At 31.3% G+C, this 22824-nt stretch overlaps 1 protein-coding gene across 1 annotated transcript; it reads left to right on the top strand.

Moving 5' to 3' along the window:
* The first annotated feature begins 1051 nt into the window (after positions 1–1051).
* Positions 1052–12441, top strand: LOC139496089 (uncharacterized). Its single transcript, XM_071284546.1, has 4 exons — positions 1052–1163; positions 6805–7915; positions 9288–9458; positions 11095–12441. Exons 2-4 carry the CDS (start codon positions 6817–6819, stop codon positions 12366–12368), a joined length of 2544 nt encoding a protein of 847 aa, XP_071140647.1. The 5' UTR covers positions 1052–1163; positions 6805–6816; the 3' UTR covers positions 12369–12441.
* The last annotated feature ends 10383 nt before the right edge of the window (positions 12442–22824 follow it).

Raw genomic sequence — 22824 nt, 5'->3', positions numbered from 1 at the left:
ACAGCTTCTTGGTGATAAACCTTGTAATTATTCTTTCGTGCTTCAAAAGATCATGACAGTTTTAATGGGTTCTAAAAAAAAAATATAGTGCAAAGTTAAAGAGCATTAAGGAACTAAATTCCGAGAGGTTTTGCCAAACAAATTTAACTGAAAAGCAATTTATTCATTTGGTAGAAAATCGTTAGTATTTCGAGAAAAAAAATAGACATTATTTTATAAAATGCGACTATATAAAACCTGTTTTGAGTGATGTTTTTGGATTGTTTTGTTCACTGAGAGGCAGCATGCAATCAATTGCCGTGACTTCCTTTGTTAGCTTCCTGCAACATGGCTTTCACGGCTTTTAAAATTAACTGGAACAAATGGGTAGGATTTCCTATTCCTCCAAATATTCGTGTTTTTCAGCAGTCCAAAGGAATACATTGTCATTAGGCAAATGCTAACTTAAAATATAGTTTAAAAAGAGCGTCTGATGTTTCGCTTTATGGAAATGTAATTCTTTTATGGCTCAGTCGTACATACATTGAATATTTGAATATTTGTTCTGCTTTTTAAATAATATGATTTTATTTCATAGGATTTATAAAAAAAAATTAAAGCATTCGACATATAGATTCTAACACTGTATCATCCATTTAGAAGCCACACAAAGTTATGTTATGAGTTCTAGCATCTTATGATAAAATACAAAATCAATACAAAAATCATCAAAGATACCATGCTTATAATTTTCTAAGCCAGACCCGTGTTTCGTCTACAGAAGACTCGTCGGTGATGCACGAACAAAGTAAAAGGCGAAATCAAGGATGAAAATTGAGGAGCATTGAGATGTTGGCAAGATAAGTAAAACCAGGGTGGTCTCTATAATAGATGGTTAATCCTAGACTTCAAATCGAAAAGAATTTATTCCTGCTCTATATATGCTTTTCTACACTCCTTTTATGTTTATAACTTTTATAATGTCATAATGTTTACATCACCGATTGATTTTCTGTATGAATAGAAACACATTTTTTTGTCAAATGTTTCATCTCCCTCACAGTGCCCCATTGCCACATGTGCAATATACACCAGCCAGTCTAGGTTATCAACAACCACCATTTTGTCGTGTGGCAATTCTTATTGAAGATGCTATCATCTAGAAGAAAAGTTTCAAGTTACAGGTAAATATTCTGCATATTTGTCCATTTGATGTTAAAAAAAATTTAAAACATTTTTCAGAGTGAAGATTGTTCATATTTTACATGCACTACCTAAATAATGAATATAACATCAGTTCTGATGTATCAGGACCGTACGGTTAGCAAAATAATTGTTACCGTTTTATTATCTTATATAACTTTTCATATTGTTTTATTTAAAGTGATGAAGATTTAAGTATTTAAGTCAGTTTTAAATACTTTCATCATTGACAAAAAAAAACATGCAAATGTTCATGAAATGTTCTTTTATGCTGACTTTACGATATGAGTTTTGTCCTTTGGTCTTCGTTGTATAGTTGTCCCATTCGCAATCATTCAATATCTCCTTCTTGTATATTAATAAGTGGCAGTACATTTCCTTCATTTTAAATGTTTCAATAGGGAATATTGAAAACGTGAAAAAAAGGTTTTTCGTGTTTGGTTTTATATGCTTTATCTCAAATATTCCACGCGCATTGCCTTTCAAATAAAAACAAAAGTCGGCAAGATTTCAGAGGAATATGACTTAGCGACGATATATGACTTGGATAAAAACGTCTCTATTCACACAATATTCTTGACCTATTTTTTATTGGATCGATGGTGTGTAGTTCATTGAAGGTGATTATATCACAGCTGCTCATTTACAATACTACGATAATATTACATAACATGAGATTCGTCAGAACATAAATTTATCGAGATTATATACTTAAACTGTTTACACGTATAGCTCATTTCGAATGATTTTTTTTGTAGATCAAAGATACGGAATTAAAACGACATTTCAGATATATTAAATCTTACATGAGGTTCTGGATAGGGTTTTTTATTTCCCTTGTCTCTGTTCGTTATTTAATCTGAACATTGTTTCATATTCTTTTATATGTTAAAATATTCGTTTATTCTCTATTGTTCTTCGTTTTTTGGGTATTTATTCTGCACTACTTGCCGATTATCCTCTATTCTTCTTTTTCCTGGACTATTTACCAATTATTCTCTATACTGTAAACCCCATTCGTTCTCTGATACAAATGTTTACAAAGCCCTTATACATGTATGGCCAAGTTTAAGAATACATGTTTGTAAACTATATTTGTCAAAATCTACACACCTATTGCTTTGAATGAAATAAGTAAAATGAGCATGAAGTTTAAATCCTAGGCAATAAGCTTACGCCAAGGCATTAGTTATTGCCTGAAAATTTCAACCATTAAGCTTATTTTTTTAAATAAGATGTTGATTATTCAACCTTTTGCCAAAAATCATTTCAGGCAATAAGAACTTTGGGATTTTTGCTATATCTTCTGAATAAATATACATTTGGTAAAATAATCTTGATGTAAAGTATTGTTTATTATATATTCAAAAGTATTAAACTACATTAATTTAACGTATCTTAAAATTTTAGTATTTTTTCATATTCTTCCCAGAATTAACTTTATAAGTTATTCTTTGTGGAATTTCAAAAAATATGCTTCAAACAAGTGATTGTTTCTAATGAAAGGAGGAGGATTGATGATTCTATCTGAAAATTATTTGAAATAAATTCGCACTACACTGGTCAAATGAAATTTTAATATGAAGAAACAATATCTATGGAAGAGAGTAGTAGTGAACCCATTTTATCCAAAGAGTTGAAAAGTAGAGGACAGGTTAATCTAATGGATTTCCTATTAAACCCAGATGGAAACTATAAATTTGAGAAAAACAACTAACAAAAGCTTGTTATATATAGCTCTCGAGTCCAAATGTGCTTCAGAGTTGACTTTCGATTTAATTGATGTTTTGAAAATGTTTGGTGCGCTCCATAAACTGCAAAGTGACAATGGTTGTGAATTTAGACTTTTGGTTGTATCCGAGTAGAACTTGTGAATTTCTTTTAGGTGTTTGACATTTTAAACTTCAGTTATTAAGATTTAAGAATTAGGTCGAACATCATTTAGGCAATTGACTTACTGCCTTGGCGTTAGCTTATTGCCTATGAGTTCAGCTTAATGACTAATTTCACTTATAGCCGCTAACATATACAATATAACTGCATAGTGTAGTAAAAAAATATATCAATATATCCCTAATTGTATGTTATTAAAGTCATGACATTGAATTGTGCAGAAGGGCCGTGTTAAATAATGTATTATGTCCGATTAGTTAAAATGTACTTTAAATAATTCATTGTTGACAGTCGAAAAGAAACCCAAACATTTAAACGTAATCATTCAATATAAAAAGTGTCATTATCTCATTAGAGATATTACAACGATGTATTGATTTGTGATTTCTTAATAAAAAAAAAAACTATGTAGCGGCGGGAGCGAATTCAAATATTACAAAAGACAGTTATAAAAAAAACGACAATAAGTCTCCAAAGTTACCTTATCTTTAGTTAAATCCGAAATAATGTATATACATATAAAATTCAAAATATGATTACATAATAAATCTTTGGAATCAATTTACACTTAGAATATATTTTAATTTCTTTTAAATGTAAATCAAATGATTCATAATTTATTTTTATATAAACAACACAAAGCTGAGAGGGTAATAGAGCAGATTGGTAACCCCTCCCCCCTTTCCCTAGAAAACATTGTCAACCGCGGCGAAGCCGAGAAGGTGACATTCAAAAAATAAATCACCCGCTCAGCCATGTGATAGAGTAAATTAAAATCAAAATATGGCATTTTAACGTGAAGTATAATTAACTTGATTGTAAACGTAAGGTATACACTCCAGTTGATTTATTTTAAACGTAACCTGACTGTGTGTTATTCTTATACCACAACAACACATAATTATACTGTAGTTCAATTTGTTTAAAGTTTTGTACATACATTTGTATTTGTTTTAAATTCACGCTATTTGTTGCCATTTTTTTCAGTCCATGCGTTTTGTCTCATACTAATCATTATTGCTAATCACATATTCTCTTCTTTTGGATTCAAAATCAGTAAAGTGTATTCAACGTTAAAATATTAAGTCGTACAGAACATTCTGTGCTCCCTGATCTACATATGTGTTTCCGTTGAGTCTTGAATGACTTGGTGCTCATAAACGTGTTTTGCTTGAAGACATGTAAAGCGATCAGAAACATTATTAACTTGTGTTTTGTTTACGTGAAGTATGATTGTATGGTATAGACTAGCAATGAAAATCGCCAAAAGCATGGTATTCAAAGTTTTTTTTATCATATTTATCAATTTGTTGTACGTTAACAGTTCCTTATGTGGATATGCAATACCATTCGCTCTATATGCATGGATTGTTAATGCATATATGATTATAACTAATATCGACTTTAGTACAAAGAATTCATATTTTGTGGTAAATCAAGCGGAAAAAACTATCCGTAAATGAATGTCTTTTTTCCAATATGTTCGGTCATGACACGCAAAAGAATTTTAAATGATAATTTTAATTGCTGAATACTTGACCCATTTATTATGTTGATTTGAAAAGATTTTTAAAAGTCATGTACCTTTGAAAGTCATTGAAGTAAATTTAGTCGAAAAGCGATCTTTTAAACTACGTGAAACAAAACATGCAGAACAGATTTGTTAAAATTAATAATGATTGGTATTCATATCGTATATCTGCTGACTACTAAAAGGTAGGTAAAGTTTTTGTATTATTTTCGAAAATATAATCGTTTTATTCAATGAATTGTCAACAAATCTTCCACATAAACTTACTTATATTAATGCTACAACGAATTTTTTTCTTTCGATAAATGAAACAACATAAACACACAGGTATCGTTTTAAAAAAGTCAACATGAGTGTATACCTTACGATTACAATCAAGTATATTTTTTATGAATCATTTGTTTTATGTTTTAAAGAAATTAGAATTCATGTATATGCCAAACTATAAATAATTTGTACAACTGTAAATTGCTTTCAAAGATTTATTATTTAATTTAATTGTGAATGTTATGTGTATATAATTTAATTTTGGATGTAACGCGTCTTCTGATTGGCTGATGTTATTTTTTATCAGTCCATAGGCATAATTTAGTCAGGTGACCTTGACGTCATCAACGTTTTTTTTTCTTTTTTTCTACGGTTTAAAATGGAATTTAGAATTAAATTATAAGAATTGACTGTAATATTTTTTCTGTCTACTCGAAATAACATGAAAATGTGGTGCACACTGTTAAATAACCCGCTGGGGGCGTTATTCAGTGTGCATCACAATTTTTTTATGTTATTTCTTCATAGACAGAAGAAAAAATTACAGTCATTCATTAAATACATTATTACAGATTAAAATTAAGATAAAGTAAATTTGGAGACTTATTGTCAGATTTTTAAAAACTGTCTTTTATATTTGAATTAGCTCTCGCCGCGATACATTTTTTTTTATTTAGAAATCACTTATCAATACATCGTTTCTAATGAGATAATGAGAATTTTTATGTTGAAGGACTACGTGAAAATGTTTGAGTTTCTTTTCAACTGTCAACATTAAAATATTTAAAGTAACTATTCATTATAGGAATTGTATATTTATACATTATTTAACACGACCCTTCTGCACAATACAATGTCATGACTTTAATAACACACAATCAGCGATTTATTCAAATACGCTAAAAAAAAAAAGTCTACAAATCGAAAGAACAATACGTAAAATGAATCAGTAAGACAGGAATTAATAAATAATTAGAATAACATATGTGCATTTTCTTATTTAATATAAAAAAAATTATATATGACCATCACGTCTTTTTATTATTATACCTGACAGTATAATTGATTAAATATTTTAGCTGATGAAGCATGTAAAAAGTCACAGGTTGTGAATTTTTCGGATATTTTCGTTCAAATCGGGATGGCCGATTAATAATCTCTTCATAATTTATTGTCTGGACAATAATACCATTATTAGGCTCCGGTTGATATACCTTGCAGTTATTACTCACAGAATAATAAACCATTAGAAAACTGTTACGAATTATATATCCGGGAGAGTTGACAATTTTAGATATCCCACAGCTTAATTGGCAGTTATTGTACATACATGGTGATCTTGATTCATATGAAACAAATTTCGACTTTGTTAATCGTCAAAACGAAATTTGTAACTCGACGGGTGCAGCAGAGTGTTCTTGTCATTCCGGAGCAACTTAGATCACCAATTTCATTGATTCATAATAAATGGTAAAATTGAAAAAAAATCAATTACTTTACTGCAACAAAAATAATATAAAACAGCAATTTGTCTGTGGTTCCTCTTAACGTCGGTTTGCTATTCTAGTGATGTTTAGGATTTGTTTTTGTTTTTTTCACATTTAACTAAGACCTCCTTTAATTGTGCGTGTTTTTTTTTTTGGTGGAGGACAGGAGGATTGTTGCTGGTGCTAAATTCATCTAAACCTGTTGTCAGTCTGTTATTTATTGTTTTACTATTGTGCACAATTACTTTCTTTATTTTATTAGACAGATATTTTTTTTACCTTGTTTTTTTGAAAGATTTAAGGATATATTGTTAACTTATTGTCCGGTCAATGTTATCCAGGCCATAATACTGCTGTCCTAAATTTACACTACAAATATGATGTCATAAAATAGACTTGTCAAAAGTTCCAAATCGAACCTGTACATGTATCTGTATTTTTTAGTTAAACAAAAAGATGTCGAAAAACAATGGCCATGACTTGGTTATGGTGTTAAGGCAACGGTTCTTGGAATGTGGAATATGCACTGAGATTTACGACGAGGAAGTTCATGTCCCAAAACTACTGCCATGTCTACACACATTATGCATAAAATGCATAACTATTATACACAAAGGAAATTCTTTGACGTGTCCATTATGTAATCGGAATCATCAACTTAAAACTGGAGAACTATCAAGTTTACCGAAAGATAACACTAGACGCGACTTAACATATATTTTACAAAAACATAAGAAATGTGATTTTGAAAAATGTGCGTTATGCAGAAAAAGCAAACATCTATCTGTAAAATGTGAAACATGTGTTATGCGAATTTGTTCGGATTGCAATCATAAACACCAGTACAAGTACCCAATGCATAATATCGTGATAGGATTGCTTCCAGTCACTAATGAAATGGAAGAAAATGATTTATGTGATCAAACTGGCCACGATAGAGGGCGTTTAAGGTATTTCTGCATGGATTTACAGTGTAAAACAGTTCTCTGTGCAACATGTGTTATTACGGAACATAAACATCACCCAGTAAAAGATATTGATTCATTGATTTCTGGTCGAAAAAAGTCTTTTCAGCAGTTGCTGCAAAGTGTTAGGGAAAAACATACAACTGTAAAAGAACTTGAAGATAGATCAAAAAAGAGAATACAATTTCTGAATGATCAGGCAAAAACTTACACGAATAAAGTAAACGATTCGTATTCGAAAGGTGTTCAGAAGCTATGCGAAAAAAAAGAAACAGTTATCCACTGTTTAAAAATGGTAAAAGAAAGAAACGAAAAGCGTATGAATACAACGAATGAAAAATTGGCATCATTTCTTGTAAATGCTAACGAATGCTGCAATATATCGGAAGAGCTTCTTCGAAATTCCACTAAAAGTTCATTTTTGATGCTTGAACAAACTGTGAGTGAACATCTACACAATTTTTTAATTTCCGAGATAGAGCAATTAGATGTTCAAGGCAACATTCTTTCAAACGAAATAGCCGAAATTTCAAATGGATTTGAAGATATCATAAATCAATTGGACAAAGTGATCGAAACAAAACAAGCAGGTAATATGGTCAAATATTTGCACCTGTTCTTAGTCAGGAATCTGATGTACAGTAGTTTGTTTATGTAATTTATACGTGTTTCTCGTTTCTCGTTTTTGGGGCCCTATATAGCTTCTTGTTTGGTGTCAACCTAGGCTTCGTTTTGAAGGCCGTACCTTGACCTTTAATCGTTTACTTTTATAAATTGTTATTTGGATGAAGAGTTGTGTCATTGGCACTCATACCACATCTTCCTATATCAATCTATGGCCGAGCCATTTGGTAGCTTTCTTATTGAGATATACTACACACCTCTATCCATTCTTAATAGTTATAAACATAGATAGTATCACTGTAAGTGTATTATACGATATTTTTCTACTCGATACAATTAAATTTCCAAATTACAAGCGCGCGGCTTGAAAATGTAATTATATGACATCTGCATGTATCGGCCACTGCATATGGCGTCTTAGACCCGCATAGTAAGCAAAAACAAATCGACATTTGAACTCTTTTATAATTGAAAAGTCCAACGCATGTTTCGGTTAAAAGCACACATAACACAATTATAAAACATATATTTTCTATGCGTAGTACGAAAATATAAATTTTTGTGTTTTATCGTACGCGCGATTAATAAAATTGATATAAAATATATGTGAAACATGTACTTTTTTCTGTACACTGTCATATACTCTTGGTACATAAGTTTTCTTAATCGACGAACTTTGCACTTTTGCATCACTATTTTTCGAATGCATATACATGTATGTGCTCCGTGTTGAAGGTCGTACCTTGACCTATAATGGTTTACCTTTATAAATTGTTATTTGGATGGAGAGTTGTCTCATTGGCACTCATGCCACATCTTCCTGTATCTATGGCTACACTATGTTCTGTTAAAATTCAGAACAATTGGAGATTTTTGAAATTTAAATTTTTTTTCTCTTTCTATAGTAATGGCGACAATTTTTGAAACTCCAAAATTTAAACTGACATAATTTAAGAATTTAGGATTTTCAGGAGGTAACATGCAAGAAGTATATATAGATGGAAAACCTGAATCCTACTAAGTGATTGCTATCGTTTTATATCTGAAAGCAGTCATTGTTCATTTTACAAACATCGTTGGTATTCAACACGCTCCCAAGACTCGCCTGAAAATCGTTTGACCAGTTATGTGTAGTTTAAAGTCCTTAAAAATGTACTTATATCCCGTTTTACTGACAGAAGTACTAAAGGTGAATCAGGTATATAATCAGTTAATTTCTTTTAAATATTTTAAAGTCTATAAAGGAAAATACCATAGACCAAAAAATCGATTGTATACCTTATATGACTACAATTACGTTTGGCCTTTGATTTAAATTAACATTATTTTTCATTTTAGCTTTAACGAAGCTGCCTAGATTATTTCGAAATGTCAGCATAGCCAGTGTCAAGAAAATTGGACAATGTCTATACAAGTGGATAAAACGGGTTACATTTTCTCTTATCATCAGCGTAATGGTTTTATTCTTGGCTTATATAACACCAATGCCTGCATTAAATACAGGATATGGTATGTTGTATTCTTAACTTAAGGAAAACGGATAAAAATAAACGAAACGAACGTCTTGATATTTTATACTATAAATTGAACTTACACAATCAATTATTGCAGCAAACAATCAATGAAAATCACTAGATAACAAGTTTCTGTCTGTGGACAGCACACAAAGAATGTTACGGTGTAAAATATATGTGTGAGCGCTAAACCATCCTATTATAACTATTACTCCTAAAATCAAAATATACATGTCAGTTTGAATAGTATGATAAAATTTAGGATGAATGGAGAATATGTCGAAAGAAAACAACCAGACAAAAGATGAGATGACAGCCGAAAGCAGTCTTGGTACTTCCCACAAAGACGACTTACAGAAAAAAAAAAGACAAACAGTAATGATATAATAGTATCTCCATATATTGAAATAGAGTTCAAAAGCTGCCCAATAAATAAAGGCAACAGTAGTATACCGCTGTTCGACATTCATTAAAAGATTGAGAGAAAAAAAAACAAATGCGGGTTACAAATTAAAACTGAGGGAAACACATTAAATATAAGAGAACACCGACATAATAGAAACACTGAAATGCAACACACACAGCAAAGAACTTTAATATAACAATGACAATTTTTCTGACTTCATTTTAAAATATAATGGGGCGGAGGGTCGAACCTTGTTTTATGGTTAGCCTCCCTCTGTTATGGCAATGTTGACTGTCCCTGTTGTATCTTTCGTCCCTCTTTTTCAAATATGACTTTACAATGACAAAATTACATGACAGGACTACAATACAAATATTCTGGTATACCAATACAGCAACAAGTGAAACCCTACTCCTGATATGAAACCCCGAATATGTTGGATTTATAACGATTTTGAGCGCCAAAATCTCTCGAAAAACATTGGACGACATTTGTAAAAAAAAACATTCAAGAAAGAATTTGGAACAGGGTAGACTAATAAATTGGTATAACACACTTTTTTAACAAAACGAAAAAAAAAGTACCTATCTGAAAGTTAGTTCATCATTTAATATTTTCATGCAAACTGCGTCGTGTCTGTTAAGTCCTTTTAAACATGCACACGTGTTTTTCAAGATCAGTCTATGTGTCAGTTCGGCCGTTTCCTTTTCAATGTCATCAGGTGAAGCACCTTTCTTCATTTTCAAACAAAGCCCCACAGTTTTCAATTCTTTTAATAATTACTAGAACACACCCGCGAAATCGCGGGCATTTAGAGCTTGGTTGAAAGTAAGTTAATGCCTATTTTTGCGTCTTTCTCCCAAAATAACCCAAAGTGAATAATCATAAGAATGGATGATAAATGCGACTATGCATGGTACCCATTAAACACAGAGACATGATGATTACTTGATTGCGGACGGAAGAGAAAATGAGGTCTTCTAGTTTAATAGTATAGATATTTATGGAAAGTGAATCATGCTTTTCAAGAATCTAGATCTTTTTGAAATATATCTGACATGGTATAATGAATTGCCCTTAAAATTAACTATTGCTGTAAATACATGGCTGCGTTATAAAAACGAAATATCTTCCTTGTTTTCATAATTTTGAAAATTAATCAAATATGGGTAGGTTTTATATATATTTTTTTAAAGTTCGGTATTTTAGTTATTTTATTTTTTAGTTCCAGATTTACATTTTGATGTAGACTGCAACAATCCATATACATTTCCATGCAACTCGGCTGATAATAAAACAGTGTCTACAAGGGTTAATGAAAGTGGTATGATTTGTAGACAGTATCAACACAGGAGTAGGCAAATCTTTGGAGAAAACGGTTTCAGCAGAACAAAAGAGTATCGAATGGATATAAAGATTATAATTGAAACAAAAAACAACAATGATAAAAAAGATAAAAAATTTCAGTTTAAGAGAAAAAACGTGATATTTGAATTTGGAATTACAACCAAAGAGGACGAGAGTTCATTATACTTGTACCAGAGGAAATATGATGCATGGGGTATAACAGGATATGCATGCAAAAGCGGCATGGGAATTTGTTTGCGAACTCATGAAAAACAAATATTTTCTGAAAATTCAATATTTAAGAGCAGGAGAAATAACAGCTATGTAGAAGCGTATTTTACAGTCAAAATTCAATTAGAGAAACGTAGATGTGACATTTTGTCAAAAGATGTCTTATTGTATACCTTCGAAAACGTATCCAATGAGTTTTTAGTATGGCCTGTATATGGAATATATGATGACAATAATTATATTTCTGTTACAATAACATCTTCAGGTCAGCTATTCGATAGGTCAACACTTTCCCCTAATGTTCCCTTATTTATATCTGTAGACAACACAGTGTTTGCCAACCGAAATTTAACAAGTGGTACAAAAACAGTACTGGTGAATGAGTTCCAAAGATATATTTTGAGTAAACCCTTAAAGAACTTTAACCATTATGATAACATAATGCACATTATTGAAATATCTTTTCCCGAAATCTATACTTTACCAAATAATACTGTACTTTTAGAAATTGGATTCTTGATAGAAACTCCTTACAAGGAAACCGTAGTGAAGGATATGACGTTTTTCCTCACAAACAGCTTCACGTATTACATAAGCTCCTTAGATTTAAAGAAGTCAATTTCTTACTGCATCGAAGATTCATCGAACGGATTGAAAGTATGCAGTAATGATGGATTGATATTTGGTGTGCGCAAACTAAGATTAATGATTAATTTTAACACATTATTATCGGGTATACAATTCCGATCAATAAATGATATACCTTTTAATTCCGCGTACTTTTCGTATGAACCTTGGGTCACAATGCCACGGCTTTTGATAAGAAGGAAGTGTAAAGTGTGTGAACCTGATATTATGATTTCTATCCGTGCTCAGAGCGTATTGGATTACCTTTTTAAATGTTTAATGTTATATTTGTAATTCTCATCGGATTTTGTCAAATGTGTTGACGTCTTTTCTATTATATTTATGTGTTATGGTAAAGAAAATTAATCACCGCCTTCATTTATCAGATTTGATTTCGTTCAACGTAATCAGTACGATAATTTACGTTTGAAGTTAGATTCAAAACAAACCGGAACTATTTTTATAATATAGTTAATTGCTACTTTAGTTTGATATTAATACGTATTAAAATGTGCTTTGTTATTAAATGCAATATCAGTATTTAGTTCAAATATATAATCTTAAATCAACCCTAATCATATCTTATTCATTCTTATGTGACGTCATTTTTCATTTTTTTATGATCTGTTTTACAAATTCAAATGACGTCATTTTTTCGTCATTTTTCAGTTTCAAATAGGACGTCACTTGGCGTAGAGGTTTAAACTTATTCGGATGTGTCTACTTTTGTGTTTCAAATGTCTAGTTATGTAAATGTATTTCAGTTGTTTCCTGTAATTAGTTAATACTTCAGTGTTATCATGTACATCTTTTGAATATTCATTTTATAAAATTTACTGTTTGCAAAAGTATAAATTATTCTAAATTATAGGGATTTTCTGGTACCTAACAGAAAACCCTTGCCGTTTTTGGCACAACCTTTTTGATCTTTTGGTCCTCGATGCTGTTCAACTTTGTACTCGTTTCGGCTTTCAAACTTTTGTATCTGGGCGTCACACGTAGGTCTTGTGTGGACAAAATACACTTCGGGCGTATTAAAATTTTGAACTTGTTGCCTTTTGTTGGCTGTTGTTCGTGTGATTCTTTGTCAATTGTGTTCTCCATTTTTTTTTATATTGTAGTCCTGTGTTTTTTTGATGTTATATTTCACATGGCCATAAAAGTGCGAGGTTTGGCATGCCACACAACCAGGTTCAACCCACCATTGTTTCCTTTAAAAATGCCCTGTACCAAGTCAGGAATATGGCCATTGTTATATTATAGTTCGTTTCTGTGTGTATTACATTGTAACGTTGTGTCGTGTGTTTTCTCTTATTTTTGAGTGTAAATTCACATTGCGATAAGACGTGTCTATCCCAAATTCATGTATTTGGTTTTGATGTTATATATATATATGTTATATGTGTTATTCTCGTGGGATTTTGTCTATGTGTGTTACATTTTAGTATTATGTCGTTGTTCTCTTCTTATATTTAATGCTTTTCCCTCGGTTTTAGTTTGTTACCCCGATTTTGTTATTTGTCCATGGATTTATGAGTTTGAACAGCGGTATACTACTGTTGCCTTTATTTAGTATGTAAACAAATGTTTGAAATTTGTACACTTTGATCATTTACAAAATGTAGTTTTCGTTACATGCAAATCATAAGAATAGAAATTTCGGTTATTCAAAACTATAAAAATGTTCGGATCATCATCAATCTTGTACATATTTTTGATGTTACATGAATACTTATATAAACAAAAATATCTTTTGGGGGGAAATGTCGCTGTGGTCAGGTAAGCTAAACTTTATATAAAATGTTTAACAAAGGGAATTAACCCTTGAAATAACAATATAATTTAAAAAAAAAAAAAGGCAAATATCTCAGGAAGAAATAATCACAAATGATTTCATATTGTTCACAAGCTCTGTTTCAAAAATGTCACACGTTGCATGAATTATTAGTAAGGATATTATGTAAATCAGTAGTATGTTAATTATTAATACTTGTGAAAAGGAATCAATAAATATAACACAATCACAATTATTTCTTCTTTAAAATACGGAGATGCAGATGTGGCATAATTACCAAATAAGACAAATATCAACTAAAGTTCATATGAAGTGGTTGTAAGCAAATATGTAACCGTGCAGCCTATAACGATGAGAAAAACCCATAAAGCTTAAAATCAACAGGACATGAATAGTATGAATCAATTCAATTCAGAAATCTAGTGGCTTATTTATTAAATAACAATTGCCAATAAACAAATATGATCCGGCAATAACCAAAGAAATCACTAAACTACAGGTTCCTGACAATATGAGACATAGTAGCAAGAAGTCATCATATGGATTAAAATAAAAATACATTTAACAAAAACATAGATTTACTATGTATGGGTACTTTTACAGAAATCAATAGATACACCAAGTACAAGTTTTAGAATATTCAAAGTTACGGACAGAGAAGTGAAAGCCCAAAACTTCTATTTGGGAAACACATTATGTATCTAAAATATCAATCAGCACAAATTCAAGTTTCAATGGATTTAGTGTTTAGACGTCATTAAATAACATTCAGATACAATAAAACATCTTGTATCCAGCACATTTTTATATTATAAGTCAGCAATTTGATAAAAATTGTAAGTTGATAAAAGAATTAAATCCCACAGCATTAGTATATGTAATTTGAATTCGATGTAATATGCCATTCAATTCAACCCTACAGATGGTTAACACATGATTTCTGCGTGTTCAGTTATTAGAAGGAAAATGATGTCAACATTGCTAGTAGAACAAAGTTTTAATCATCTGATTCGACCTACAAATATCATTAATAAACAGATAGAAATTTTAGTAAACATATATTTTATTCGAAATACTAAGGATTGTCTAATCGCAGGCATAGATAAAGGCAACAGTAGTATACCGCTGCTCGTAATTCATAAATCGCTAGAGAAAACAGATCCGGGTTACAAACTAAAACCGAGGGAAACGCATCAGATAACTAGATTAGATTACCTTAGCCATATTTGGCACAACTATTTGGAATTTCGGTTCTCAATGCTCTTCAACTTTAAACTTGTTTTGGATTTCTTACTATTTTGATCTGAGCGTCACAGATGAGTCTTTTGTAGACGAAACGCGCGTCTTGCGTATCAAATTATAAGCCTGGTACCTTTGATAACCATTTACACCCCTGGATCGATGCTATTGCAGGTAAACGTTTCGTCTCGGAGGGTATCCCCAGCCAAGTGGTCAGCTCTTCGGTGTTGACATGAAACGCAATTACATAGTGATTTTTTTATATAAATTTACTGTTTGCAAAAGAATGAATTATTCGAAATACTAAGGATTTTCTTATTCAAGGCGTAGATTACCTTACCCGTATTATGCACATTTTTTTCAATTTTAGTCATCAATGCTCTTCAACTTCATTACTTCGGACTCTTTAGTTTAACACCTTCCTTAAAGACCAAACAGCTCGACGTTTTGCATTTGTGTCATCTGTATTTCATTTTTTATGCTTTCACTTGCGTAGATTTTGTCTTTCATTTGCGCCGATTCTGTACAGGTAACTTTAGATAGGTGAAAGTTATTTTATGTCCCATTTATGGGCATTATTTTTAAATTTTGTGGTCTATGCGTCCGTCTGTCCGTTCGTTCGTCCGTTTGTCGCGCTTCAGGTTAAAGTTTTTGGTCAAGGACGTTTTGATGACGTTGAAGTCCTATCAACTTGAATCTTAGTACACATGTTTCTTATGTTATGATCCTTCTAATTTTAATGTCAATGTTTCAAAACAATTGAAAAATTGAATATTCAGAAGCTTAGGTCGATAAACAATAATTCCAAGAAGTATTGACATACTAACAACGTATATGCATAACGTATTTCTGGATGATTCTCGTAAAATAGGTCCGATCTTGAAATGAAGCTAAAATTTATTTATACTGCTAATTTGACAAAATCTTATAGAAATGACAAATGCTCATTGTCGTTCGTAATTTGTTTCATTTCAAATTGTCTTAAGGAGAAATGATAAAGATTTCGCCTGATCTCACTGAATATTACAGCATATTTCTATTGTATGTAGAGCAACACTTTGGTTAGCTTGCTTGCTTTATCTGTATATGTTTTATAATTATATTGGGATAACGTCCAATTAAATTTTTATATCACATATACAGGTTTACTTACCTCGATATGAAGATATCAATCTTAATTACAAAGCTCGAATAAACATGTATACAAACAAAGCAAAGTTTTACCCTACATGCATTAGGAAATTATCGGTAAGGCAAATCATATAAATAAAATTAATACAAAGAGAATGTGGATTAAAATCAAAATTTTCGGTATTTAAAACTAAATTGTTGTAAATTTAACTTATGACAAAAACAATGGCTCCAAGAATAATACCAAACATAAAATATCTCCCTTCCATTAATTGAAAACAAATTTCGATTTTCAATGCCGGCATGACAACCAAGTCTTTGTTTAAATTTCCAAAATGAGCAATTAAGATTAATAATATTTAATCCTTTTGGAGAAATCTTACTTTGTTTTTTCAGCGGAAAATTATTTCTAAATAAATTTCTGAATTAAAAATTGTTTGTTTTTTATATTTACTGTCTCGTTTATAACACGTGAGGTAGTAATAAAAGGGATTGAATTTATGATAGATGTATCAGTTTTAGAATCAAAAACTTTATACATTCTTAAATTATACCTATATTTTGTCCGTCCATGCCTTTGTCTATCCGTCTGTCAACAGTAGCGAATGAGTGCGTAAGGGAAAACTTCTGCAATTGACGCGAAAAAAAACTTCACACATCTAGTCTGATATAGTCAGATAGTCTGTAAGTAAGCCAATGCCATTTTTCTTTTTTTTTCATTTCAATAATTTTGCTAATGAGGGTTAGAGGACAAAAACAGAATTTCGTAACAAAAGCGGCGTGAAAGATTATGTCAAACTATTTTCCATTCCGACGGATGGTGTTGTCTGAAGGTTAATATTGTGCGGCAACAACATCATAAGATCTGATACTTATACCTGCATTTTATCTCTTATACTACCGGATAATAAAGTAGGTGAATAAAGTTATGGGTTTGTTAACGTCCAATTTGCGATTTTTTTAAATAGTGCGCCAGCAAGGAAAGTTTGTACTATGCTGTCAGATCCAATGTTCTGAAGAGAGACAACTCTTTTCTTCATAACTAACGAGAAAAAAAACATGAAAATTACTCATAACTTTTTTGAAAGGTCGGTGACATACAACATTTTTATTTTGAAGAGTACATATGGCACTTTCCTTTTCGAAATTTTTATGAAGACATCACTGGTAGATTTTTTTTAATACTGGAAACGTTTTTCGTTAAGATAATGCACATAATACACAAACAGTTTCTATGTTGTTGCACTCCTCATCATAATAGAGAAAAACCTCATCATAATAAAGATAAACCTCATCATAATAAAAATAAACCTCATCATGATAAAGAAGGAAGTACCATAAGGCAATTACACCGTTCCATGCAATTTGCTGAACAACAGCTTAAAAAGTGTATACAGGCTGCAACTCATCACTACCAATGTGCAGACCAAATATACAAGCGTTCCCTTTAAAAGACGACAAGAAATGTTTACACAAATTATCTTCGTACAATAACAGTTGAAACTATCGGGACATAGTGTGTGGCTATACACAGAAGCTACACAACTCTAAACTTTCGATCTGAAGACCATATATAAAATTATACCCCTCCAAAGAAGCCACGAAAACTAAATTGTTCGAACCAAGAGCCTGATACATACAACCGAATGATGAAGGAATGACGGAATGATGGTTGTAGCCGAATGGTCACTAGATCAGTTCGTTTAAGGCAAAATCATTTCAGTATAACCAGTTTGAAAGTTTTTTTCATGATTTAGAAACAATTCATATTTCAAAATAAGCATACACTTCTGTAAAACAAACAAAAATAACATTCATACAATTACAAAAATATATGTTACAGTTGTACTTGTGAAATATGATAATACATGAATCTACTTGTGAAAACACTATATTATTCCAATATTTGTCTTTTCGTCGATTATACATGTTGAAATATAGTGTAAGGTATAAATAATCAAAAAGTATAAGGTATGTAATTAAGTAAAACATATTAAAGGTTCTCTTATAGTACTTTTTAAAATAGTTTAGAATCAATTGAAAACAGACAGAAACGAACTATAATATAACAATGGCCATTTATTTCATAAGATGCAGCACAAGATACATGATTAACTATATAACATAATGTTTTGAATACTATTAAAATAAAGGAAACAACTGTTGTTGTTTTTATCCACCAAGCATAAATCTCTTTTAAAAAAAACTTGTTACCTCAAAATGCCATATTAATACTTATATGCAATAGATCTTTTATTGCCTGCTATTTTTCGTTAACCAATACAAACTAGTTGTTAATTATGCAGTTGCGTCTGTACTATATTGCTTCGTAGAAAAAAAACTTTCAATTTGAGTAACTACAATAACACACTGATACCAAATACTATATTTAAACAAATTTTTGAAAACATTAAGAATTGATCAGGAAAGTGTCATAATGTGAATGACGTTCTACTAATTACGCTCCTCGGCTCTTCGAGGATGTAACTATAGCATTCATTTCCCGATGTACAACGAGGCATTTCATTTAAACGAGGTCAAAATCCTTGACCTATGGGTATGACGTAGCTATACCTAGCTATAAATACTGCGGCTATTACCTGTGCCAGTCATATTATTTTCGAGCAGCGAGGTGTCTAAATCGTTAAAATCTGCGATGGCGTCCAGAATTTTAAGATTTTGTAAAACTGAGAACGTTGTTCCAGTAAAAAATGTTTTATAAACATTAGTTATCTTGAGAACTTATTATCTAAGTTCGCTAAATACAACGTATGTTTTTCGTTGTCTTGTTCTAAAAATACACGTGTACTGCCGTGTGTAACCGAACGTGTTCACTATTTAATAATTTTGAATTTTTTCGTCTAAATAAATTGATACATTATCGTAGTTAGTTTTAACACGAATGAATCTCTATACAGAAGTATATGAGAAGAATATCTTGATTTTCAAGGTAAGTGCAAAATGTGCGAAGGTGTACTCGTATATTCTTGCTATAATGTACCCATGTAGTGACGTATAATTTATAGAAAATATAGCAAATATATTTCAGATCTTTTTTTCACAAAATGTTGTGATTAGAATAAATTTCTTACAATATAAGAAACTGTAATGTAGTGCATTGGAATAAGCTAGACTACTTGTCGATATACACCTGTATGTGTGTTATTATAACTAGACAAAGTTAGTGATAATACGGAAAGCAGTATGTGCCACTTCCAATATAAGGTATCTGAAAACCTTTGCTAAAGATATGTTATATCAAATAATGTTCAAATAGCTAATTTTTAAAAAAGCTTATTTCACAGTCTAAAGCAATTAATTAGCCTAGAGACTTTTATAAGTCCTTGGTGTGTCATAAATGTGACAACAGTTCAGAATGAACTTACAATATTGTTGAAACTATCAAGAATATGTACAGAATATGTATATCTGTAATTTACAAAGCCATTGAAGGCTTCAAAATAAGCTCTTAGTGAGATAATAAAACTGTGTTATAGCTGCAACATTTACCGAAATAACATGATGTGACTGATATTTAATATCTGAATATTGAGAGGCCAGTGGAATATCACGGCAAACATGACCAGAAATAGGTCGAAGGGAGAACATTATCATTTAATGAATAGTTCCTTGTAGAGCATGTAACATGCCACTAACAAACAATTGATTAGGTAGAAACATACTGTAGAAAATAATAGTAAACAATTATTATTGTTTGAAAAATCTGCAACCATGCAGTTTTTAAAATGCATACTTTTGTTGCATAAATGAATTCTGTACATGAAGTTTATCTCATGTCTTTACTATGATTTAAGATTTTATATCTTTATCTTGGCAAAAAATAAAGCAGAGGAGCATTGCTCATTGTTAACTCTTTTTTTCTTTGCTTTTGAAAAAAGAATAAGTACAATATGATAATAATGTTGTAAATTGTGAAAAGTGTGATGCCAACTACCAAAACATACCAGTTGATATCAATTATTAAAAACGAAAGATAATAGGATCTTCTGAAAAAATCATATGATTGACCTGAATTGGTCAGATGTAAATTCCTTTTTTCAAGGATAATTTTTATGATGTTTGTTAATTTATATGATAACATGCATAGTGTTACCGACCATGCAAGGGCTGTATAGTCAGTCAAGGTCGTTAAAAACTTCCATATATATATATATATGTCACGATATCACAGTAGCATGGGTTCGAATCCCGGCGAGGGATGAACCAAAAATTTGCGAAAGCAAATTTACAGATCTAACATTGTTGGGTTGATGTTTAAACGAGTTGAGTCTGAAAGATTGTGTAACAATACCGATAAATAGATGGAAAACAAAACACTAAAAAGTGTTGAATATCATTGCACAAAGATGGAAAAAATGAACAGATGATATAAATTATACAATAATTGCAAATATTTCGGCTCAACAAATGGCCTTCTTTGGTGACAAAAGTTTTAACAATAATAAGATATAATGTATAAGGTGTAAACATAGATCACTAATAATACAGGTAAGTTTTGGTCGTTTGATTTTAATCCAAAATCCTGAATATAATAATATAAACACTAGACTGTAAATTTAATTATTTCTTTCTATTGATTCCATCTGGATGGAGGACACCCAGTGTTTTTATCCAAAACCTCTCCCGATTTTCTCTTTGCCTATTTTTTCATGTACAATCCTGTTCGATCACAAGGATCTTCATGTGATGAAAATCTTTCAGATTGTGATCTGGTTACCTGAAATGTTGGCTGACAGGAATATACGGTTTTTTTGTGAGGTCACTCCTGTGGCCATTGAGGCGTTTGTGAAATGGCTGCATAGATTCACCAACATATTGGAGACCACATCTAGGACACTCAAGAACGTAAATCACGTTTGAGCTTTTGCAGTTGACATTGCAGAAGATCTTGTATGTCTTTTCTGTGGTCTTACTGTGAAATGTTGATGAATGCTGCAATTGGTTGCAACATTTGCAGCGTTATCCCCACAAGGCTGACAATTACCTACAGTATGGTTAGGTTTGGAAAGGTCAGCACGGACAAGTATATTTCTCAGGCTATTAGGTTGTTTGAAGGCAATCATGGGAGGCTCAGGAAAGATTTTGGATAACTTCGAATTTTTCTCGATTGCTGTCCAATGATCACGAATGGTCTTGAAACTATTTCTCAGGCATGGATGTTAGGTGAGCACACATGGGATTCTTTTACTTTTCTGTTTATCTTTGTAAGTTAGCAGACTGCTTCTGGGGATGGATTCCGCTTTTCGAAAACTATTTTTGATGTTTTTGTGTTTATATCCCCTTCTTTTCAAATGTCCTTTAAGCTGCCCCAGACGTTGTTTTGCAGTGTCTTCAGAGGAGCAGATTCGCCTTATTCTGAGAGCTTGGCTGTATGGAATGCTCTTCGTGCAGTGTGGAGGATGGCAACTTTCAGGCGACAAGTATTGATGAGTATCTGTAGGTTTAGAGTATATATCTGTGTTTATTATACCTACAGAGAGGGTGCTAGATGTATCAAGGAAGTTTATGGTGGAATTAGATGTTTCATGGGTGAATTTGATGGTAGGGTGTTGATTGTTAGCATTTGTTATTAAAGTTTGTAATTTTTGGTCTCAAAATATAACCTGAATGTTAGTACTCCGAAAGTTTAAATCGGAAGTTATTCAAAAGTCCCCTAGCGAGGAAATACAGCTGTTATCCATTCTTATTATGTGGGTAAACAGATTTCTGTCAGAACATGACTCCAAATGGAAACATGTTTCCAAAGCATTTTTCTCCTTTTATGATTTAGAGGATTTATTTACGAGCAGATGTGAATTTGAGTTTTTAAATTTAAAAGCACCTCTTTTTTATATAGAAGTGTTATCTGCCTGGAAACAATTCAAGGATATTATTAGCCCGTTAAATGCATTTCACGTTGGAAAAGAATTTATTTGGTTCAATCCGTTTATCAAAGTTGACAGAACGAGTATATTTTACAGATCTTGGTACATGAAAGGAATAAGGTTCATCAATGATATTGTAGATGATAAAGGCGAATTTTTGTCTCATGACGCTATTAACAAAAAATATAAGCTGAATGTTACTTTTGAAGACATTCTATCTATCAAACTTGCTATACCACGTCACTGGAAAGATTTGTTATTACAACAACACATGTCGCCTAACAGCAACTCATTTGGTTTTGTTTTTGAGCATGAGAATAAAAAAATGCCTATCAGTAAATTATTCGCTAAAGATGTATATTCACTTTTTATCGATCGGGGAAGTGTTTCTCCTATTTCACAAAAAAGGTGGGAAGAAAGTTTTAATATAGAAATTAGTGACGAAAAGTGGAAAAATATTTATTCACTAGCTTTTAAATGTACTATAGAAAGCAAACTACAAGCTTTCCAATATAAATCGTTACACAGAATAGTCTCACATAATTATCTTCTTGAAAAATATAAACTTTCATTAACCAATGAATGTTCCAGTTGTAAAGAAATAGAAACTATAGAGCATAAATGTTTTGAATGTGCAGAAATAAAACGATTTTGGAGAGAATTTTCTAATTGGGGGTATTTAGTATTTGGAGTAAAAATA

The sequence above is a fragment of the Mytilus edulis genome, chromosome 11, assembly GCF_963676685.1.
Source record: "Mytilus edulis chromosome 11, xbMytEdul2.2, whole genome shotgun sequence".
Taxonomy (NCBI): Eukaryota; Metazoa; Mollusca; class Bivalvia; order Mytilida; family Mytilidae; genus Mytilus; species Mytilus edulis.
This window is presented reverse-complemented; position numbering and strand designations above follow the sequence as displayed.

Bases quoted from the DNA above. Each gene is read 5' to 3' on its own strand.
- LOC139496089 (XM_071284546.1), top strand. From the start codon at position 6,817: ATGTCGAAAAACAATGGCCATGACTTGGTTATGGTGTTAAGGCAACGG. The intron at 7,916-9,287 runs GTAATATGGTCA...TTTTCATTTTAG, and splicing joins GATCGAAACAAAACAAGCAG to CTTTAACGAAGCTGCCTAGA. The intron at 9,459-11,094 runs GTATGTTGTATT...TTTATTTTTTAG, and splicing joins TGCATTAAATACAGGATATG to TTCCAGATTTACATTTTGAT.